General features: G+C 32.6%; 1 protein-coding gene across 4 annotated transcripts in view; it reads left to right on the plus strand.

The window, feature by feature from the left end:
* Nucleotides 1–23,516, plus strand: part of KYNU (kynureninase) — a 95,141-nt gene that overhangs the window by 26,100 nt on the left and 45,525 nt on the right. For all 4 annotated transcript variants that reach the window (XM_019735900.3, XM_019735899.3, XM_074335797.2 and 1 more), the window contains 5 exons: nt 5,126–5,208; nt 13,295–13,356; nt 15,251–15,322; nt 18,796–18,870; nt 21,165–21,311. In XM_019735900.3, coding sequence (XP_019591459.2) covers nt 5,126–5,208; nt 13,295–13,356; nt 15,251–15,322; nt 18,796–18,870; nt 21,165–21,311 — 439 coding nt within the window. The remainder of the gene's footprint in view (nt 1–5,125; nt 5,209–13,294; nt 13,357–15,250; nt 15,323–18,795; nt 18,871–21,164; nt 21,312–23,516) is intronic.

Raw genomic sequence — 23,516 nt, forward strand, 5'->3', positions numbered from 1 at the left:
CGCAGCTTCACTCCAACCATGCAGGCATCTCAAATCAGTATCCACTCATTCTTTTCTCTATCTTTTCTGCTCTACTTTCTTGCCTATGAAATCTTTCATACACTCTGTGTACCTGAGTGTTTACCCTCTTTAATCCCAACCTGGTTCAGCCACACTGGTAACCCTCCCATTTGTCCATTGCATTAATCGTCAGTTTAGAGATGTCTATTTGCTGTATTATAAACCCTTAATCATAGGTACGTCTTAGCCTTCCCTGGTGACTGCTGATAAAGCTGAAACTAGAATGAGTTCAAAATATGTTTGACTATTTTAGAATTTTTATACTATTTAAAAATTTTACATATTTAAAATTTAAAAATAAGTAGACATATTTTTTTAAAAAATATATTCTGGTTATTAGAATTTGAAAAGTCGTTATGAAGGGCAGTGAAACATGAAGGTCAGAAAAAAAATCGGGAAGATGAAACAGAGCCATGTAAGAATTCCAAAGGCAAGATATTTGACTTTCATAGAAACTCAGAATGTCCTTTCCTTCTCTCTTTATTCTTTATGCCACTGGTCTTTCATACTGGGAATAGTATCTATTTTTTAAAGTTAGTTTACACTGACTGTGCAAATAATTACTTACACAGCTATTAGACAATGCTGCAAGGTTCTTAATTTTAATGGTTAAAATTATAAGTTCACAGCTTAATGCAAAAATGATAGACATTTACATAATTTATTAAGTCTGTTATAATGTTATTTGCATAACTTTTATGCATACTTTAGAAAATAAATATCACTACATTTGAAAGCATTTTCCACAAGCAGATTTTAGGACTTTAAAAATGGTGGTCATAGTTAATAAAAATGGTTAATCCTCATTTTAGACTTACTGTATTTAGATAACATTCTGAAATAGAAAATATTTAGTGCAATTTGATCTACTTGATATATAATAATTAAATATTAACAAAATAGTGTTATAACAATAAGAAACAAGATTGATATGCTTAGACCCTGTGAGTCTGCTAGAATGAGTAGGCAATAAGCTTAAAGAATTTTTTGAGAACATTTTACATTAGATATATACTAATGGCCCAGATTATTTAAAGGATGAATTAGCACAGGTTAATAACCCTAGTGGTAAAGTTCATCTAGAAGGGAAAGATACATCAGTCTTAAAGTGCATGTTGTAAGTTGAGAAATTTGTTATGTCCCTAAATTATAATCACAATATTTTAGGTCTAAAGTGTTGTCATATCTGCTAGATAATTGATTTTCTTTTTTTTATAGGAGAAAAATGCCCTGTACTTGTATCTTTCTAGGGATTCTTCTAAGAATTGTGACATTTTACGTAGGATTATTAAAAGCGATAAATGGCCTACTGAACTACATACCGGTATAAGGAACAAATATCCTGGTTTGCAGAAAATGACTTTACATGGCGGTGTGTGTGCAAAAAGGGCACTGGGGAAACACACTGGAGAGGTGTGCTGTTGCGGACACTGCATCTCCATCACTTGAAGTGTTTCCTTCTTTAACAACAAATCGTGCATATAGGGGAAGAAAGATTTCCTCTACCTTCTTAGATTTGATAGCTGAGTCTATGAAATAAACTGACGTTAGGCAGATTAACAGGAGAAAGAACATAAGAAATGGCATGTACATTTATTAATTTTTAACATGTGCATGAGGACATCACAGGAAAAGAAAAATTGAATACCCAAAAAAAGCAGTGAGATTAGAGAGCTTATATACCATCTTAAGAGGAGAAAAGTTGGGAGATGTTACTCTCTACCTAGCGGAGAGTAAATGATTTTTAGGAACGATGAATGGGGCCCTCAGAAGAATAGATGGGAAGTATGATATTGTGTGACAGTTTGGAGGCGGTGTCAACTTATAGTCTCTTCTCCTGTGACAAGACTTATTCTTCCCTGGTTGATGAAACTCCTGGGGAGGGGATTTATGACAACTGAGTTCCTTTTGGAAGATGAGTCTTTAGGTAGATAAGGGGAGGTCAGAGGCAACCTCTCCCTGCATTTGCTGTTTTTCAAGTATCTTTATCTCAAAACAATCCTTATGCCAAAGAGGAAAATTTTAGTGCGGCATATTCTGCCTCCCTTCAGTGTAAATAACAGAGTACATGGTATGATGTTACAAAGATTTTCCTAATAGCTGTGTTGGTTAATCATCATTTGGGTCACAGAAAAAACAGTTGTGATATCTCCTGAAGGAAGACTGTGAATTCTTGTTTATTTACTTATTGGGAGGAAGAGAGCTTTTAAAAGCAGGGCTACTTTTCATTTTGTAGGATGGTTAAAGCATAGTCCATTTTAAAGAGGATCCATGTTTCTATTAAGCTCCTAATTAGATTTGATGTCTTGCAATCCAATTTCATGAGCAAATACTGTTTTGTAGACATCTCAGGGAATACCCTGCTCATAGCAATGACTGATACTGTGGTAGTGAGTTAATTCTTTCCCATTCTGTCTTCCTTTCCAGTATTTGTAAATGAAGACTGCAACTATGCTGTAACTGTTTTAAGCAGTTTTGACTGAGAGCAATATAATCTTTTTCTTAACTCTAATACTAATGTTTATAACTGCTCTGTAATCTACACCAACTCTTTCTAATGACAGGCCACTTTACTTTGAGTTTATTTGGGTAACACTTTTTAAATACATTTCATTACCCCAGGCTAGTGGCCTGCCAAATGAAGAAGCAGACTCTGTGTGATATTTTAAAGGGAGGGAGATGCCAAAAGCATTGCAGGAAGAAACATATCCTTAAAGATTATTACCACTACCACTGGTGTCTAACAGAGTGAGAAGTAGGTGGCATAATATTCTGAGATATAAATTCTCTGAGGCAGAACATAGAGTTTTACTACCTAAATGTAATAAGATGTATTGTGCTATCAGCGAAGGCCATGAAGCTCTATGTGATTAAAATAAAAAAGGATCCAAGTATCTGCCTTTAACTACCTTTTAATGATAATGATTTTTGTCTTTAGCATTTATATTGGAAGTCAAGAATGAGGCATGCTGCAAACTATGTAATAATAATATGAATAATAATAACTAACAACGGCCCTTTTCTTATTCCTTAGTTCTTGTAGTTTATGTATGTCCTCAAAGAAAGTCCTCTTCCTTCATCTCAGTTTATATGGTAATTGAAATATTAGCTTAAAAATTGTATTATACACTACATGCCCATGAAAGGAGTTTTAGTATTAGATTTACATTAGGAAAGAAGACTCAGAAAAAGGATATTACGTACCAGTCTTTTTTACATGTTACTTATTTTTCAGGGCAATCTGTTAAGATACATATTGTCACCCATTTACTTTTACAAAAGTGGGAAATTAGGCCTTCTAAGCTTCTAATAAATATAGTCTCATAACAAGTAGTGACCTGGAACTGACTCCAACCAGGTGATGAATGCCAATTGTTAAATATTCAGGAATTTTGTTGATACCCTGAAATTGGCCACGATGGTAGTATTCCCATCATGAAAATCAGCAAAGTCTACAAAACAAAAAACAGGTTTCCTCTCCTCCAGTTCTCTCACTGATCTCTAAGAGAAGAAAAATAAGTTTTCACCTACCCTTCTGAGTTCTTAGCTGAGACCCCTGTAATAAAGGACAGGTAACAAAAGAAAAAAAACAAATAAGTTTATTAACATGTATCCCTCATGTATACATGGGAGGGACCCAGGGGAAAATGAGTATCTCCCTGAGGTGGTTTAGAATTCAGGCTGAAATACCATCTTACTACGGAAAGGGGAGGGCTAATGAAGGCCTCTTAGGGGAGAGTAAATGCTTTTCAGGAAAGATGAATGGACCTGTGAAAAACAGATAGGAGACATGAAGTTTGTGTCAAAGTTTGTCTGGGTGTGGTGTTGACTTCTAATCTCTTCTGTGATAAGAGTCAATCTTTCTTGGTTGATGAAATCTGTAAGTAGAGAATTTATGAAAATTGAGTTCTTTTTAGAGGACCTGTTTTTAGGCAGATTGGAGAGTTTAGAGAAAGCCCCTCCCTGTATTTGATATTTTTCAAATGCCTACAGTTCAAGATAATCAATGTACCACAGAAACATATTTTTGGGAGACATCCGAGTATCCTGCAACCTTTTACTTCTAAGAGGAGCTTCACTTGCTCACCACTGCCAGCTTAATGAATTTCAGAGCATGGAGTCACAGTTTGCACTATATGAAAAACATATACTCATTCCTTTCTTCTAAGTTTGCATAGTTTCTGAATTTTTAAAGAATTAAGAACAATCTAATTCAGAGCTTCCTAAGAAGTATTAGATTTACATTAGGAAAGATATTTTTTAATATGGGAGTTTATAATATGGGAGTTTTTAATATGGGAGTTTATAATAACTCCCATACTGATCTTTTGTTTTAATTCCTTCTTTGCTTCAAATGTATTTGCCTTCCTCATTTGATGCAAAGTTTTTGAGAGTTAAAGTTCTCTTATGTATTTTGCGTTTTACCATTATACCTACTAGGATACTTATTGGGATAATGAAATTAAGCTGGAATATGGTAGATGAAATTGTCAGAAAATACATCAAGTTGTAGTCGTGGCTTTGATTATTGCCGTTTCTTTATCTACTTAAAATGTCATTATGAGTATAGCTAACATTTTATATATTTTTATTTAATTTACAGATTGTAGCTATGTATTAAAATTGAGTATATAAGATTTATCTCTAGCCTCAAAAATTGGTATGTTTTAGTATAAATACCACATATGTTACAGGTATATAAGTAGAGTATTCAAATAGTGGTGAAATTTTCAAAATAAAAGAGAAAAAAATTACAGCTTAGATTCTAAAGTAATGATGATGATGATGATGATGATGATGAAATAGTTTATGGACAATCTTCCCTAACCTCCAACAAAAAGGAAATTTTAAAAAAATTAAAAATGAGAAGTTTTAGCACAGAGTTCTCAAGTATTACTTTTGGTTTTAGAAAGCATGCTTTTATATAATTACTGAAACATTACAAAGACTCATTTAGAAATGTACAGTTGCTAATGCTGATATTTGAAAAATCACACACATGTGCACACACACATATACACACCCCACACAAGCTAAGACTGTTTATGTCCCTTTTCAATTTCAGGGGAGTCTTTGGTCATAGCATAGGGAAATGGCCTTGGATTACAGCTGATGAGTGTATTTTAGGCTTCATGACAGACATTGTCGGTAAGTACAAAATTAATTTTTTTCCAAAGCAATTGTAAAGAGATTATCATTTATTGATAAACATAGATTATAAAGTCAAAATCTTATGGAAGAGCATTCTAATTTTATATTTTAACCCATCACAGTAAAGAGTAAGCCTACCTTTCCTATAGACTTGATTGCTATACAGAGCATAACTGTGTTATTTGGCACAAAAACAAAATACGTTATTACTTTTTTCTTGTACATTTTAAAAATGAATGTTTATTCCCCAATGAATAACACATTCATTGTATTCATTTATTATAATGAAACAAATTTAATAAAATCAACTTAAAATGAAATTTCTAAGATTTTATTATATGGTAAAACAACTAACCTTCACTTGCTAAGGATTTAAAATACCAATCTTTTTTTTTTTTTTGTCTTGCTAAGGATTTAAAATACCAATCTTTTTTTTTTTTTTTTTTGTCTCATTTCAATTTAATCTGTGGTAATCTATTTAAAATTAGGGTGAGCATTGTTGAAAATAATACAGTTTATGCTGTTCTTTGGTCTATAATGTGTTTCCCAAAGGGAGTTATGTGTACTGTTAGTGGTATTCAACATAGTTTTAGATGGTAAATGTGTTAACATTTCAAAAAAGAGTTATTTATTTAATTGGGTTGAATGAATATTCCATAATGCCTAAAATCTTATATGAAATTTAGGATATTACACACACAAAAATTAATGACATTTAAATAATTGGAGTGGTGTTATTTGGAAGTATATGGAGGACTTAGAAAAACCCTAGCTTTCAAAATGTTTTGTCAAAACTCACTCCCTTATAGGCATGTACAAAAATATCTTTATTGTTTCACCCCAACTGTATCTTGGCCAGTAATCAGAAGAGAAAATCAACTTGAGCTGGAGAGAAAATGGAATTAGAGTAGGGAAAGTAGAACTTACACCCAGAAAGAATTATGTCAGTTGGCAATCATGGAAATCTGGGAATATCTCATTTATTCACAAAATAATTACGGAACCTCTGTTATGAGTCAGGACTTGTAGTAGGCCCTAACACATCCTTACCTCCCTTATCCTCATGGTACTCCCATAAATGGAAGAGACAAATAAATGTAAACTTAATGTAAACTTAGTATATACACATAACCATGTAGTACAAAGAAATATAAAGTTAATCATTGGGATTAGTGCTTCAAAACAGGCAATTTCCAATTAATGATGGAGGACTGAACACATGCATTTGAGTACTGTTTTTTTTTGCTGAAATGTCAATAAACAACTCTTAAATGGAATTAGGGGGGAAAAATGTGTAAACCCATGGAGAAATAGAATGGCAAAGGAGATGACAGTAACAACATTTTAGGAGCTGGAGAGCAGGTGGACAAATGGTAACTGTCTTGTTGAAAAAAAAAAAAAGCAAACCAAATCCTAATCTCCCAATGGTGGGTAAAAAAACGGAGAGCCACCTGTTTACACTGCAGATCCTTCCAAAGTTTGGGCACTACTCATAATAAGCACCTCTAGAAGTGGGAATGAAGATAGGAATAAAAACAGAGAGGTTTTTTTTGTTGGAAGACTGTTTAAAATGTAGTTGGGATACCAGATCCCCTTGCTCACTCCATGCAGCCAGGTAACTCCTCCCCAACCCTACTCCGGGAGACAACTGGATGAGTCTCTGCAGAAGGGAGAAGAAAGGTTCCCAGGGGCGGATATGTAGTATACTGTATTAGCTGAGACTGCTGTAACAAAATGCCACAGACTACGTATCTTAAACAACAGAAATTTATTTTCCCTCAGTGCTGGATGGAGGCTAGAAGTCCAAGAACAAGGGTTGATTTCTGGTTTGGCGTCTCTTCCTGGCTTGTAGATGCTGCCATCAGTGTCCTCACTTGACCTTTCTGTTGTACATGCTCAGAGAGAAAGAGATCTCTGGTGTCCTTTCCTCTATTATAAGAACACCAGTCCTGTCAGATTAAGGCCTCACCCTTATAACTTCATTCAACCTTCATTACTTCCACTTAGGCCCTATTCTCAAATCCAGTCATATTTGGGATTAGATATTTAACATATGAATTTTGGGAGTACACAGTCTGTCCATAACATATTCCGTGGTGAAAACAAAAGAATTAAATAAATGTTTATCCACTTCTAATTTAGCAGGCAGTAACCATGAAGGAGACTGGAAACGTCTTCTCTGTGATATATGAACAACCTCAACGTTCTGACATAAGATTTCCCAGTACAACGGCCCAATAGGATCACATCCCAGCACATGTACAAAGTAGAACACACTCATGTTTAAAGCGGCCCAACTTACCAGACTTTTAAGGAAATTCTGTTTTTAGTTTATGAACTATATGACTATGTTATCTATTTAAAATGTTTTAAAAAATAAGAAAAACTCCATAAAAGGCTTGCAAGCTAAAGCAAGCTCTATTTCCTACTCATTATCATTGAGTAATTATTACACTGCGCACATTTCTGTTTTATGTGGTTTTTATTACAGGATCAGAATACTAACAGATTAAGTACAAACTAAAAATAATCCCTTCTATTTCAGACTCAGAGAAAGGATAGAAAAATTAAGTTAACAAACATATAGTAACATTACAAAAAATAAATAGAAGTTCCTACAGACCAGAAACAGCCGTTGCTGAAGAAAGGAGCCCTTGAAAGCCTGCCTAGAAAGGCTTTCAGGGGCAGCTCAGGGGAGCCAGTCTGTGTGTACGGACTGAGTCCAGGACCTTCCCCTGAAGCCCCAGAGCGAATCCGCTCAGCCCTGGATGCCTGGGACTGGGACTCAAAGCCAGAATTTTTGTGAGCCAGGGCAGATAAAGGCAAAAACTGAGTGTTTCCTGCCAGACCACTCAGGTTCTAGGGAACATAACATTTGATCAGCCTCCGCATTACTTAGAGGAGTATATATTCTAACATAGAAATTAATTACCACCCGAACAATCCTAGATTGTGTTTAAAGGTGTGTTGAATAGCTGTTTAATAATGCTTTCACTTGTGTTCATATTTAGAAGCCACTTATGGTCATTCAAATGTACATAAAAAAACTGAAAAAAATCTTGGAATAGTTTGACCTGAAAATATATGTTTTCCTTAACTGTAGATCTTACTTTACTAAGTATGCTTTCAGAATATAAATTCTATTCTCATCCTGTTATGCTGTGCTTAGTATTTTTCATTCTCTAAAGAGGAGTTTGGATGTTTATATAAAGGCCAGGGAAGTGTTAAGGTGGCATTATTTTGTGAGATTTATTTATGAAGTAAATAAACCTGGCAAAAAGATTTATTTTGACTATTTAAAAGTTTATAGCTCTATTGCTACTTATTAAATGTACACGTGTGTCCAGTAAATACACATATATAACAATGACCCCTGAAATTTCAAGCCAGTCACCTCTTATTGTCATTAGTAAGGAAAATGGAAAGAAAAAAACAAAAAGTATCCAGATTTGTAAAGAGTCTGAACTTATTTAATTTTCCTAAGAATATCTATTAATTCTAGCTTTAGGAGGTTTTGTTTGTTATTAAAATACAATACACAGTTACAACACATATGGAACAAACTTATTTTAATTTTCTGTATTTTTGTCAGATTTCGTTTGAAATATTGTCAGTGAATGAAAACAATCTTTAGTTTAATGGTTATTTTATTAAGTGTTTGCTTTGGTCTCTACAATCATGTTTTACCAGGGAAAATATTTCTACTTTCTTGTTGACCAAAGGCATAAAAATTGAAAGTGTCTGTAAAAGTGTATTACAAGCAATATTTTAAAAGTTTTGTATTTTCTTTTAAATTTTAGTAACTATTACCTCCCCACCTCCCCCAATTTTTTTTACCTTACAATTGTATATATTAGTCAGAGAAATGATTCTTAAGCCAAATTGAAAAATGAATGAGTTCACTTTTTTCTTTAGTAGAAACAGATTCAGGACATTGCTTGTGTGGGTTGTGTTTATCTTTTTGTTGCAAACCCCATGCAGTTTCCCTTATTGCCTTAGTTACTAGGAAGTTCTAAGAAAATTTGGTCAAGTTTGAATTAAAAAAACATTTAATACCTTCTAATTTGTTTCTTATCTGCATCTATTGTACTCTATTATCTTTCCTCATGTGGTAATACAAGAAACCTGGAATCCTCTTTGCAAGTAAATGTGGTATAAATCACAAAATAATTAAAATAGCTACATGGTAACTACAGTAAAGAGCAGCAAAAGTCCTATTTATTTTTGCTACTTGCTAGGCTAAATCTATCATGAGCAAATAAACAATTTGTGTATTTTGGGCTATAATTGAATCTCCCAAATTCTTAAAATCAAAGCCTTTATTTCACCATAAAATATTTCAAAAAGAAGTAAGAGGAAAATAATAAAAATTATTATGTGTAAAAGCCAATAGAATGAATAGAGAGAAGGAAGAGACAGTGAGCAACCATATTTATACATAGACATAGAAAAGAATTTCAATTTCATAGGGGAAGAAGAAAAACTATTAAGAAAACATTGTACACAGAGCCAACAGTTCTGCAAAATATGGAATAACTTTCGCTTATAATTAATGTCATATTATCAAGATGCTAGAAATAGAATTGCTGAAGAATATTATTAGTACTATTATCAAGCCTACTTCTCCCTGGGTACTTAAAAATCACAAAGGGCTAGATACAAGCATTCTGGCTTATAAAAATGCTGTAATGTGAACATAAATTTGTTTTATGAAATTTGTGGTTGACCCTTAGAGAAGCAATAATCCCTGGAAGTTCTCTCCAAACAGTTTTGAATGCTCAGCCATGCAGTAGCCACTTCTAGAAGTCACAGGAATTTGCTACTTGAAAAATAGAGTGGAAAGTTCTCCGACTTTGCCTAAGTACAAACCTTACTACCACATCCACAATCACATTTGCATCTGTTTAATCAAATATACAGAAAATAGTATGGCAGTTCATAAACCCTGTTATCAAATGCCAAGCAGCTGAGGGCCCTGTCATCCTCATTTTACAATATATTTGAAATTAAATTCTAATTAGACACAGAGGGAAGTCGGTGATGAACATGGACCTCTGTATTTGACTAACAGAGAGTAGATAACACAGACAAATTTTACAAATGTAATCTTGAACAAAAGATATTAATTGCATTTTTTTTCTGCATGAGTGTAAGTTTTTGTCTACTACTTCCTATCTCTGAGACTTTAGGAAAGTTAATTCATTTCTTTGGATGTCAGTTTCCTCACTGATAAAATATGAAAAAGCAAGTAGATACTTTATCAGGTTACTGTGAAGACTACCTGAGATAATACAAGTCACATAATTAAAAGTGTTGGCACTTCTCAATATACTTTAGCTTGCCAGGTACTGAGACAAGAAGGCACAGCTTGCATTTAACCACGTTTCACCTTCTGGTAAAGCACAAACTTATGTTCAATAAATAAACAAGCAGGAACTCACTCTTCACATGAGCGTCCTGGCTCACCCCCCATCTCAGGTGATGTGATTCAGATCTTGACACTTACTGCAGTGAGTTGTTGATGATCTTGAAAGTAAAGTCTTTCAAAGCTTAATAATCTTTCTGGAGGCTTTAAAAAAATTCATGCCCTTCAGTACTTGTAGTTCGTGATGTTCCAACATTAATTTTGAAAAAAACTTCTAGGACAAAGAAGAGAACAAAGAAAAATAACATGAAAGAATTTCAGTTTACTTTTTAAAAAAAAAATGTTTATTTTTGTATGGAATTCTGATAATACTGAAATATGTTAGAAGAGCAATGTTGGTTTGAGAAATGCAATTTGAACTAAAAGAGATGAGTCAATCAGGTAAAGTTCCTTTCAAAAATACACTAAAAATCAGTATGATTTGTGGCACTTAATAAGAACACTTTATTATTCAGCGCCTTTAGGTTATCTTTGGAATAAACATTTCAGTTAATGTTTTGAAACTTTAGCATCAACACCACCCTCAGATATACATGTGTTTGCCTTTCATATGTTAGACTGACCCAGTCTTTGATAAAGTTCGGTAGCAATGAGGAGAGCATTTGTGAAGCACTTGTTTGAACTTAATTTAAAGTGAATTTAAAGGCGGAATAATTTTTGTGCGGGTGGGCCCACAAATCATTCAAGTCAATGAAGGATTATTTACAAAGAATTGATTCCGTGTTAATAAGCCATTGAATGTGAGGGGAGGAAAGCACACTGCCAAGTGTATGTCTAGGTTAATTCAGCCCAACACATCCGGTTCTTCACATTCCCATGCAAGAAAAGTTTTAAGTGATCCCAAACGAATGCTGTATTGTTTGGAGGACTAAAGTCTTCCAGGAATCTATAATTATTTTAATTAGAATATAACTGTTAAGCAAAAATGGAATGTCTGAGTTTCTGTAGAAAGTTGCCCCTACCCCTTCCTTACTCTTCCATTTTTTATTTTCATTTTTTACTTCTCCTCATTATAGTGCATTCTTTCAACTGATTCCCTTTCTAGTAATTCTTCTCTCTTTATGTTTATGTTTCCTTCCTTTCCTCCTTCCATTCTCCGTGCCAAAGTAGTTTTTGTAATTGAAATAAATGGTTTTTAGAAAAGATGCATGTAGATAACTAACAAAGAGTTAAGAATAACATTAGATTATATATCTTAGATAATGTTTTATTTTAGAAATAACAGTAAAAATTTATACCATAATGCAAAGAAACAACCATAATAATGTTGGTATCATTTATTTTACAATAGCTCAAAAAAATTTTCATATTGTAGGAGAAAACATATATAATTGTGTACAACATAAACTTACCATACTCATATCTATGCAGTATGTTTAAGAGAAATTGTATTTAGTGCTGGGAATGTGGAATGAGATTCCTAACGCCCCTTGACTTCAGACACTATACACCTTACAATGACTGGGGATACACCCACCTCTTATTTACCAGCCTTGCACATCAAATGGGGAAATCCATCAGCCCAATACAACAAGGTTTTTTTTTTCCTTGTGTGTGTGTGTTTTGACTAAATGAAAACACGAGTCCTTACTTAAAATTGTTATGTTAAAATCCACATTCCTAAGTTGTACACTTCTGGCCAGTGGCCTCACCTCAAGTGAACTTATCCTGGAATCTATTAATTAGATTAATTAGTCCACTTACTGTCTATTCCTTTAAAATGGGACTAGAGCAGAAGTATCTCTTTGGATTCAAAAATGTAGAACTTGTTTTGTACATTTTCTCTAACACCTAATACAGTCTTACAAACATTAAAGCTCATAGCCCATTTTTCTCAATGATGCTAAAGAGATGTTATTCCTATTACACAGGTCTAATTTCCTTTAAGAGACATCATAAGAACTAAAAATAGGGAAAGTATTGTTATTGTTGTTATTATACTCTGAATTCTTTAGTATCCAATATATGCTTTGTCTCTGGGTTTGTTTCTAGTACCAAAATCCTCAGTAATAGGAATTAGATCATATTATCTTTGGATAGTAGATATCTTAATTTTGCATATTTTCTCTATCAGACAATGCATATCTATGTTAATTATCTTAAATCAGTGTGTATGAATAAGACTCAGAGCTATTTAGCTATTTGTATTTTATTTTCTAGTTCTTTTGTCTTATAAACTATTATGTATCTCACTTTAATAAGAGTGAAGTATGTTTGGCAAAGTAGGCTTCTTTTATTAAAGGTGCATTTTAATTTGATGCTAGAAGCAACTGTCTTTAAAAGTGTGATTGGCCTTCATTTCTTTTAAGATTTCTTTTAGAAATACACTTACCACAAAAATATGCTCTGTGGGAATTTGACAAACTAGCTGATAACAGGATAAATTATTTTCAGTTTTCAGGAAAAAAGCAAATGCTTCATTATTTTGTTGTTATTATTTGCTATATCAAAGAGAAAATATGATTTTTAGCTAGCTGTGTGCATGTAAGTCCAGATATCATTTGATAAAAATGAGTCAAGTGGGAAAACTTCAATTTGTTTGTGATGGCACATCAAATATGCCCTTATCTCTAAAAACATTAAGGATGAAGGAGTGGTTTTTCTAACTAGCTTTAGCACTAATAAAACAATTTAAATTATGACACATTTACTTTGCAGGAGCCAATGAGAAAGAAATAGTCTTAATGAATGCTTTGAGTGTTAATTTACATCTTCTACTGGTAAGTTTCCTTTCCCACCAATGTTTAGTATATATTAAGTTTACAGAATCTGACATTTTTCTATCTTTAATTCATGAGCATCTGATAGTTTACTCATTTAAAAATAAGTTGTGAGGTTATTTTCATTTTTACCAGGAAATGCTGGACCATGATAGAATGGCGTCTTCGTAATCATGGGAGCGCTGACTCTTGCAAAGAGCTTTAGAATAATGAACAGCTCTTATCTCAGAACATAAGGAATAAAAGTCATAGTGGGGGCAAAGCAAAACTGCTTTCAAGCACACAAAACAATGGTGTATATATGCTAGTAAATACCGAGGTCTTCAGAAAGACAGTTTTCCAATAAGCTGGACTATATAGCAGGGTAGGCTTATGGATCAGTATGTTTTTGTAGATTAATTTTGGGGGAGTAAGTTAAAAAAAATGAAAATGAAACTAAATTGGAGAAAAAGGACATGCAAGTATAACCTTAAATGACTTACTGTTTTAAAATGCTTCTTACATCCTATCTATTTAATAAATAAATAAATAAATAAATATATATATATATATATATATATATATATATATATATATATACACATACACACACACATATATATACACATATATATGTGTGTGTGTATATATATATATATATATATATATATATATATACCTTAAAATGTCAAATATATTCTTGATTTGGAATATGGTAACTATATTAGTTGCTTAATGCTTTGAAAATTTTTATTTTTTAAATAAGTTTTTTTTTCAATGTCCATAATAGTTTTCTTTTTCTTTTTTTAATTAAAGTTTATTGAGGTGACAATTGTTAGTAAAGTTATATAGGTTTCAGGTGTACAATTCTGTAATACATCATCTATGTATCACATTGTGTGTTCACCATCCAGAGTCAGTTCTCCTTCTATGAACATATATTTGATCCCTTTTAACCGCATCAAAAACATGTCTACATGTCCAAGATGTACAATGAAGATATTCATATTTTATTTTAGTAAAATTGAGAAATGATTATTAAACATGACTGAAAGAACATGCTTATGGAGCATGTAAGTATCATGATAAATATAGTTGTAAGTTCAGAAACCCCTGGATTTGACTCACAGTTAATTTACTCAATAATGCTTGTTGACTTTAGACATTTTTTTTTTTCCATTTGTAAATCTTAATTTTCTCCTCTGTAAAAATGAGGACAAAAATACCTACTTATAGATATGCACATATATGAAATCTAATAATATGTGAAAATTGCTTTAGCACCCAGGCCAATGACCAACACTTAATTAACCATAGCAATCATGTTCATTCTTATCATTGTCAGTCTCATTCTCCAGGAACCATGGGGAGAAATCAAGGGGTCCCACTGAACAAATGAGCCACTGCTCCCTGGTGCCTCTGGACATGTCAAATATTTCATATTAGGGCTAAGGTACTTTTACTTGGCTCTAAAATAAAATCGCGTAAAATAATAAAGCCATGGAAATACTATGTACTAGAAACCAAATCAACAGTGCAAGGTAAATCGTTATTAATAAGATGTACATAGAACATGAGAGTTCAGTCTCACTATAGAGAAATTACTATTAGGTACATTGGGTAGATAATTTTTCAATTAAAATTTAAGTAAAGTGTGAGAATTTGTACTTATCTGATTCACATTTTCTCCTGAATTTGCTTTTTTTATCGATAAATATAATGAGCTAATATTGTCTTCTTTATAATTCACCGGAAACAAAGCTAATTGGAAAAGGTACCCCTGACAGACATCTAGATGTGTAATTAATTAATGCCTTTAAAATGCTAGAGATTATAAAATGAAAGTTTGGTATAAATTAAACAAATGTATAAATTGTGCATTAATGCTTTTCTCAATTAATTCATTTTATTACAGTTATCATTTTTTAAGCCTACACCAACGCGGTATAAAATTCTTCTAGAAGCCAAAGCCTTCCCTTCAGATCATGTAAGGATTCTTCAAATTATATTTGCATTCTTTCTACTCTTCCTAGAGGAGCATATCATTTGCCTGACTTCAATGTTTATTCACTAGACTTTCCCAAGTAACCATAGAATAAAAAAGGTCTGTCAAATGCTTTTGATTTAAGCAGTAAAAAAAAGTAGACTGTAGCTTGATTTCTTTTGTTTAAGTAAAACACATGCTTGAGCAAATCGCTGGTTTAAATCAAGTACAGTTATAAGTGTTTTTGTTAGTTCTTCTTGTTCTTTTATGAAATCAAATTGATACATATCCTAGTGGTTAACTCTTTAAGCTACACAGAATAGGAATATAAACTTTTACTTGTCCATTTGTTTCTATACCATGCAAGTTAATTCTTGGTACTTTATTATTAAAAAATATATATTTACTAGAGATTAAAAATATTTCTTGTTGTTCACTAAAAAAATCATGCTACTTTATCAGAAATTCTGTTGGTAAGTTTGATTCTAATTGACACAGATGCAGATAAAAGTATGTTGCACATTTTAGTTTTAGTGTTAGAGAAACCTGATTTTTGTCTTTATATTATCACTGTTAACTATTCTAGCCCACATTTTGTAATTTTAGGTCATTTAATCATGTCCAAATTAATAATTACCTTATGAATTACCCTTTTTTCATACCTTGAAGAAAATTCAGGGTCCCTATAATTGTTTGTTCCCATTCATATTTTGTACTCTCAATGTAGAGAGCTTTTTGATGTTTTTATCCTTGGACTAGCTTTTTCTTTTCATGGTGAGCCATTTCTATATTCTGTGTTTAAGCCTGGCAAGTCCACACTACTCATTTTGTTATTTTGTAAACTCTGGTTTTGACTTATAGGCATGTTTTAACACCTTATTCTTTTTTTTTTTTTTTTCCTTTTTTCTTTTTTTAATTTATCGGGGTGACAATTGTTAGTAAAATTACATAAATTTCAGGTGTACAATTCTGTATTACATCATCTATAAATACCATTGTGTGTTCATCACCCAGAGTCAGTTCTTCCATCACCATATATTTGATCCCCCCTACCCTCATCTCCCACCTCCCACCCCCCTACCCTCTGGTAACCACTAACCTATTGTCTGTGTCTATGAGTTTCTGTTCCTCATTTGTTTGTCTTGTTCTTTTGTTGTTTTTGGTTTATATACTACATATCAGTGAAATCACATGGTTCTCTGCTTTTTCTGACTTATTTCGCTCAGCATTACACTCACAAGATCCATCCATGTTGTCACAAATGTTCCTATATCATCTTTTCTTACCGCCGAATAGTATTCCATTGTGTATATATACCACAACTTCTTTATCCATTCATCTATCGAAGGACATTTTGGTTGTTTCCATGTCTTGGCCACCGTAAACAAAGCTGCAATGAACATTGGAGCACACGTGTCTTTATGTATAAATGTTTTCAGATTTTTTGGGTAGATACCCAGGAGAGGGATTGCTGGGCATATGGTAATTCTATTTGTAATTTTTTGAGGAACCTCCACAATGCCTTCCATAACAGCTGCACCAGTCTGCATTCCCACCAACAGTGTATGAGGGTTCCTTTTTCTCCACAGCCTCTCCAACACTTGTTACTATTTGTCTTCTTGATGATAGCCATTCTGATAGGGTGAGGTGATATCTCATTGTGGTTTTTATTTGCATTTCTCTGATGATCAGTGATGTTGAGCATTTTGTCATATGTCTATATGCCATTTGTATGTCCTCTTTGGAGAAATGTCTCTCCAGGTCTTCTGCCCATTTTTCAATTGGGTTGTTTGTTTATTTGTTGTTGAGTTGCATGAGTTCCTTGTATATTTTGGATATTAGCCCCTTATCGGAGGCATTGTTTGCAAAAATCTTCTCCCATTCAGTTGGTTGCCTCTTTATTTTGTCGATGGTTTCTTTTGCTGTGCAGAAGCTTTTAAGTTTCATATAGTCCCATTCGTTTATTTTAACTTTTACTTCCATTGCCTTTGGAGTCAAATTCATAAAATGCTCTTTGAACCCAAGGTCCATAAGTTTAGTACCTATGTTTTCTTCTATGCAGTTTATTGTTTCAGGTCTTATGCTTAAGTCTTTGATCCATTTTGAATTAATTTTGGTACATGGTGACAAATAGCAGTCCAATTTCATTATTTTGCACGTGGTTATCCAATTCTCCCAGCACCATTTATTGAAGACGCTGTCTTTTCTCCATTGTATGTTTTTTGCTTCTTTGTCAACAATTATCTGTCAATATTTATGTGGTTTTATTTCTGGGTTCTCAATTCTATTCCATTGGTCTATGTGTCTGTTTTTCTGTCAATACCATGCTGTTTTGATTATTGTAGCCCTGTATTACAAGCTAAAGTCAGGAAGGTGATACCTCCATTATTGTTCTTTTTCTTAAGATTGTTTTGGCTATTCGGGGGTCTTTTGTGGTTCCAAACAAATCTGATGATTTTTTGTTCTATTTCTTTAAAAAATGCCATTGGGACTTTGATGGGGATTGCATTAAATCTGTGTATTGCTTTGGGTAATATGGCCATTTTAACTATGTTGATTCTTCCAATCCATGAACGTGTAATGTCTTTCCATTTCTTTGTGTCTTCTTCAATTTCTTTCAAAATGTCTTATAGTTTTCAGCATATAGGTCTTTCACATCCTTGGTTAAGTTTGTTCCTAGGAATTTTATTCTTTTTGCTGCAATTGCAAAAGGAATTGTTTTTTGTATTTCTTTTTCTGAGATTTCATTGTTAGTATATAGGAAACCAATGGACTTTTGTACATTGATTTTGTAGCCAGCAACTTTACTGTATTCGTTGATTGTTTCTAATAGCTTTTTGATGGAGTCTTTAGGGTTTTCTATATATAGCATCCTGTCATCTGCAAAGAGTGATAATTTAACTTCTTCATTTCCAATTTGGATGCCTTTTATTTATTTCTCTTGCCTCATTGCTCTGGCAAGGACTTCCAACACTATGTTGAAAAGCAGAGGTGATAGGGGACAGCCCTGTCGTGTTCCTGAATGTAGAGCAAAGGGCTTTAGTTTTTCTCCATTAATTATGATATTAGCAGAGGGCTTGTCATATATGGCCTTTATTAGTTAAGGTATTTTCCTTCTATACCTATTTTATTAAGTGTTTTAATCATAAATGGATGTTGTATCTTGTCAAATGCTTTTTTCTGCATCTATTAACACCTTATTCTAAAAATCTCTTGTAACACCTTAAAGTTGAGATGACTCCTATGTTTCCATTGATCTCTGATATTTAGTGTTTCAAGGACTGTTCAGATTCCTGCATGTTAATTATATTAAGCAGTTCTTCTCTGATGTATTGTGTTTAGTCACTTTTAACCTTGAACTTGGATTTAATATCATAATATACTTTTATTGTTATTTTTTTTTTTTTTTTTTTGGAAATATTTCAAAGTACTTTTGTGCATTGAACTTAATTTAATAAATCACCTTTCTTTTCCAGTATGCTATTGAATCACAACTTCAACTTCATGGACTCGACATCGAGAAAAGTATGAGGATTATAAAGCCAAGAGAGGTATATGATAAAGAGAAATAAATAACAAATATTCATTATGTTTCTATTTAGTATTGATTTTTCTCCATTTTCCTCAAGTGCTTATTATCTTCATCACTTTAATGAAACTTTCAAGAAATTACAAAAGACCTATACTTCTGTTACTGTTAGGTCATTTTGCTTAAAATGGAAGATTAACTCAGAAGTGTATTTTCATTTTAAGGGCTAGTCATAGAAGCAAATTGTTTTTCTGTTAACAGCCTTGGAGTCTTCTATATTATTCAGTGGGATGGGATGAGATGGTAAATGCATATATCATTTTCAACTTTAAATGCTGTTGCCTGTGGATGCCATTAAAGTCATATTAAAGACTAAGTGATATTTGGTGGAATTGAGTGATGCCTGTCTTTTATGTTTCCTTTTGATCGAAGTATCAAATGTTTTCCTTTGAGCTTGGACTAGGGAATAGAAAGGGATGTGGTACAGTGGGAAAAGCTTGGGCTTTATACCTGGCTAATATACCCCAGAGAAATCCGAAACCCACCAAGTTACTGGGTGAGTGACTTTGGGAAAGTTACTTTATCTCTCTGAGTAGAGATATAGTCTAAGTGGTACAAACTTTGACATATAAACCCTGCAGCTTGTGAAATTTCACACTAAGAGACCCATACAGAATAAATTTTGGGTTTCACAAATGATGCTCCCAGGCTGTTAAGTCAATGTTTGAGCAATTATTTCTTTCAACAAAGAATACTTTGAGAAATTAAAATTTACTTCATTCACTTCTATTTGCCAACATGCAATAAATCAATGAAGTAGAAAGTACTCACAACTGTAAGAGGATATACTTTTCATAGGTCATATATAAATTGGTAATTTCCAGCAAAAGTGAATATTGCCACTAATCTATCATAAGTCTTAATGTTAAAAGTGGCAAGTGTTGTGGAGCCATGTGAGTTCATCATAATCTGGGAGCACGCTAGAGCATTACTAGATTAGATCAAGTCAATGTGAGAGAGGACTGTATTTTATCTTTAGGAAATATATTTCTTATTTGCTTAATACTGATTCTTTAAAGAAATAAATTAAGTATTATATATATTAAGTATATATGTATACATTAAGTATATATATATGTGTGTGTGTATATATATATATATATATATATATATATATATTACTTTCCCTCTTTTTTTGAAGTTATGATGGACAAGTATTCGATTCTTCTAAGAAAAAGTTTTGAATTACCATGTTATTCATCTTACTTATAATTTTTCTTAGAATTACTGAAATATTTCTCTTTATATATAAAGTATGCATCACTTAATAATTAAGAGATTTCAATAGCAATACCATTTTCATAGATTCTCATTTTGCAAAAAAGTTCCAGGCTTCTAGTAGTAACTGGAGTATTATATTTGTAACATATATAATATATGCCTAACATGGAATGCAGTAATTGGCAAGTAGCAAGAATTACCAAAAATTAATAAGAACTGAAGGAAAACTTACGAATGTCTTAATGACATCCCCCCAAATATTAATGCAGTTAATAATGCTTTGATCTCAAAATCATGTCACATTGAGCACTGGAGAAAATTCATGAAGATTTCATAAATAGATAAAACTTCTTAGGATACTATAGATGATATGTATTTAACTGATTTATTTTTGCTCAAGTTGTTTGCAAGACCAAATCTAAATTCATTCACAATTTTCCCAAAGTAACCAGTCATTAGTCATCGGTGAGAAGAAATGGAAAAAAATTACCTTAATAATAGAGTTTTATTGATATTTTTCTTCATGTTTGGGTCTTGATCTTTAGACTAGTGTGGAGGAGAGTTAACTCTTAAGTTAATAGAAGATATTGGTTAGGATATATCTAGATGAAAAACGCGTAAGTGTTTTTATTCTGCAAAAAATCATGATATTAGATTGCTTTTTCTCTTGCCATTTACTACTTCATGAACTTCTTGTACTTTCTGGTATTTTATTGAATGGGAATAAGGAAGAAACAATTTATAGGCAAGCAAATAGTAAAGATTAATGAAAAAACTGAAGAATAAATCAAGTAAGGTTTTACAAAGACTTAACTTTATAAAACTCCATTTTATTATCACTACTTAATCATAACAAAAAGCATGCTCAAATGCTGCTCTCTTGACAGATTTTTGATGACCATTAATCTGAAAAAAATTTACCTTTGATTGTACATATGATGGGAAAGAGCTCCCAGTGAATTTTAGATTGGGAAATATGAAGTGAGCAATTCATTATGGTGGATATGATGGAACTTGTGTCGAACACAATTTTAGGGGGAAGAAACCTGGAGAACTGAAGATATCCTTGAAGTAATTGAGAAGGAAGGAGACTCTATTGCAGTGGTCCTGTTCAGTGGGGTACATTATTACACTGGACAACTCTTTAATATACCTGCCATCACAAAAGCTGGACAAGCAAAGGTATGCACATTTTTTGCTCCTTCCCACCTCACCCCAAACTTTACTAAGAAGTATTCTAACTGCATGTCTAGTGAAATACCTTTGCTTGTGTCTGTGTAAAGTTATTTAAAGAGTTAAAAAAAAGAGTAAGCTTTACATTTAAAAAAAAGCCTGTACTCTTTTTTGCTTTAGGCATCTCTTTTTAAACTTCATTTTGTCACTTCTGTAGTCTCATCTGCTTGCTAGCATCCGCTGTCCCAATGTTTACTTCTAATCAGTGGGACAGATGAGCTTTCTACAGGTGATGTCATTGGTACTGAGTTGCTCATTCAGCAGGATGCACACAGAATATTTAGGATATAACTACAGGCGAGGACTGTCAGAAACTCAACTAGTACTTTGTCATACTATAACTCATTCTAAGTATAATTCAGTTCTCAGTTAACTCTAGGGACCTGAAGGAGTAGTGATGTAGAATAGAAGTTTATCTGTAGATTGACTTTTACAGTTTACTTTAAGAAGCCTTTTTTCCCCTAAGAATCTTAAGAATTATTATAATGCCTGTAATGAGTATTTTTCCTTATGTATTACTAAATCACATTAAATTGTTTACCATTTTGAAATTGAGTCTCTTTATATATAAGTGTTTGTGAAAGGAAAAAAAGAAATTGATTTTAATATTTCTTTGCCGTAAAAAAGAAGTTAGAGAGGAGCAGTATTCAACAGTTAAAATAAGTCCTGAAAATTCTTAAATAACAGTTCTATTCAATTCATCAGTCAAGTCAGGTATTTAAAAAGGTGACAATAGAATTTTGTTCTGAACATTAATAAGTTATAGGATTAATATGTGTGTGAGTTCTAGTTAATATATTCAGTTATTGAAGCTAATGAATGGAACTAATGAAAAGACATTCAGCATCGTTATCAGCAGTCTAGGAATTTCTAGCCACGACTTCCAACTGGTTTGATGGATAACTGTGAAAGTGGTGCATTACAAAAGACATAAAGATAATGTCTTCTTAATTTAGTTATTAAATGTTAGGCACCAAAATAAACGGAAGCCAATAATAAAAAATCATATTTTAAAATCTTATGCAAGTAATCAGTAGTCCCTGAATCCCTCGCTATACATGCACATCTCATTAACCTTCATAGAAATGAAGCAGGAAGATAAAGGAAGACCATGGGTTTTGGAATCAATCACACAGTCTGAGGTTCAAATCTTGACTACATCATTTAATTGTTATATGATCTTTAGCAAGCTGCTTAATTTTTCTGAATCTGTTTTAAAAAGTGTTGTTTTGGCCTAATAAGACCCAGTTCATAAATTTAGTGTAGGGATTAAAGAGTGGAAAATATGTATTGGATTGCACAGATTCTGCTGCTAAGTGATAGTTGCCTCCCTTATCTACTGTGCTCAACAAATATGCAGTTATGGAAAGTGGCTCAGATATACTTTTTCTTTTATTTCCCATTAAAAAACAAAATGCATTTGTTTACTTAAAAGTGTTATATGTAATTCTCGTTCTTAACTACTTTGGTTGCTAAAACCATTCTCTTATCATTTTGCATGTTTTATTTTATGTAAAAAGTAGAATAGTTGCCTCCAAAGTGAAATTCTCTTGGAGCTTTCAGTCAAATAAAGGAGGATAGAAACGATCTATTCCATCTAAATTTAACCGCAAAGAAGTGATGGATACCATGGGAGTTAAATGGTGATATAACAGACTTAGCTATATCCACTATAAAATTATTCTAACAAACATTTATACTCTTGCTAGACAATCCCCCCCATTCTCAATGGATGTTGAGAAAACTTCTTTAAAATGTAGACTTGCATAGCTCTCTTAGGTGGTCTATAAAGATAAGCTGAATGAGAGGCAGAGAGAATATTGAAGGTGTCAATCAAGAAAGAGAGGATATTCTAGGAAAGAAAAGGTTAGGAATGGCTAAGTGAGATTTACAAAAGAAGAAAGTTTTCAGAAATGAAGTATGGTAGGAAACAAAAGTTATGTTGGAAGGGAGCAATGAAAGTCAACAAGAGTAAGTATTGAAGTAAGAACTTCAAAATTGTGTAAAAGAGAAGTGAGGACAGGAATTTTGAAACATATTAATTAAAGAAATGCAAGGGCACAAATCATAAATAAGTGGCTTGATTAGTTGTTTTGAACGCTTAGAACCATCATACCTACATTGAGAAACTTCTAGAACATTTATAACATGCCG

Source organism: Rhinolophus sinicus, chromosome 17, assembly GCF_057876585.1.
Source record: "Rhinolophus sinicus isolate RSI-liver-muscle chromosome 17, RSI-T2T, whole genome shotgun sequence".
In the NCBI taxonomy this organism is placed as follows: domain Eukaryota; kingdom Metazoa; phylum Chordata; class Mammalia; order Chiroptera; family Rhinolophidae; genus Rhinolophus; species Rhinolophus sinicus.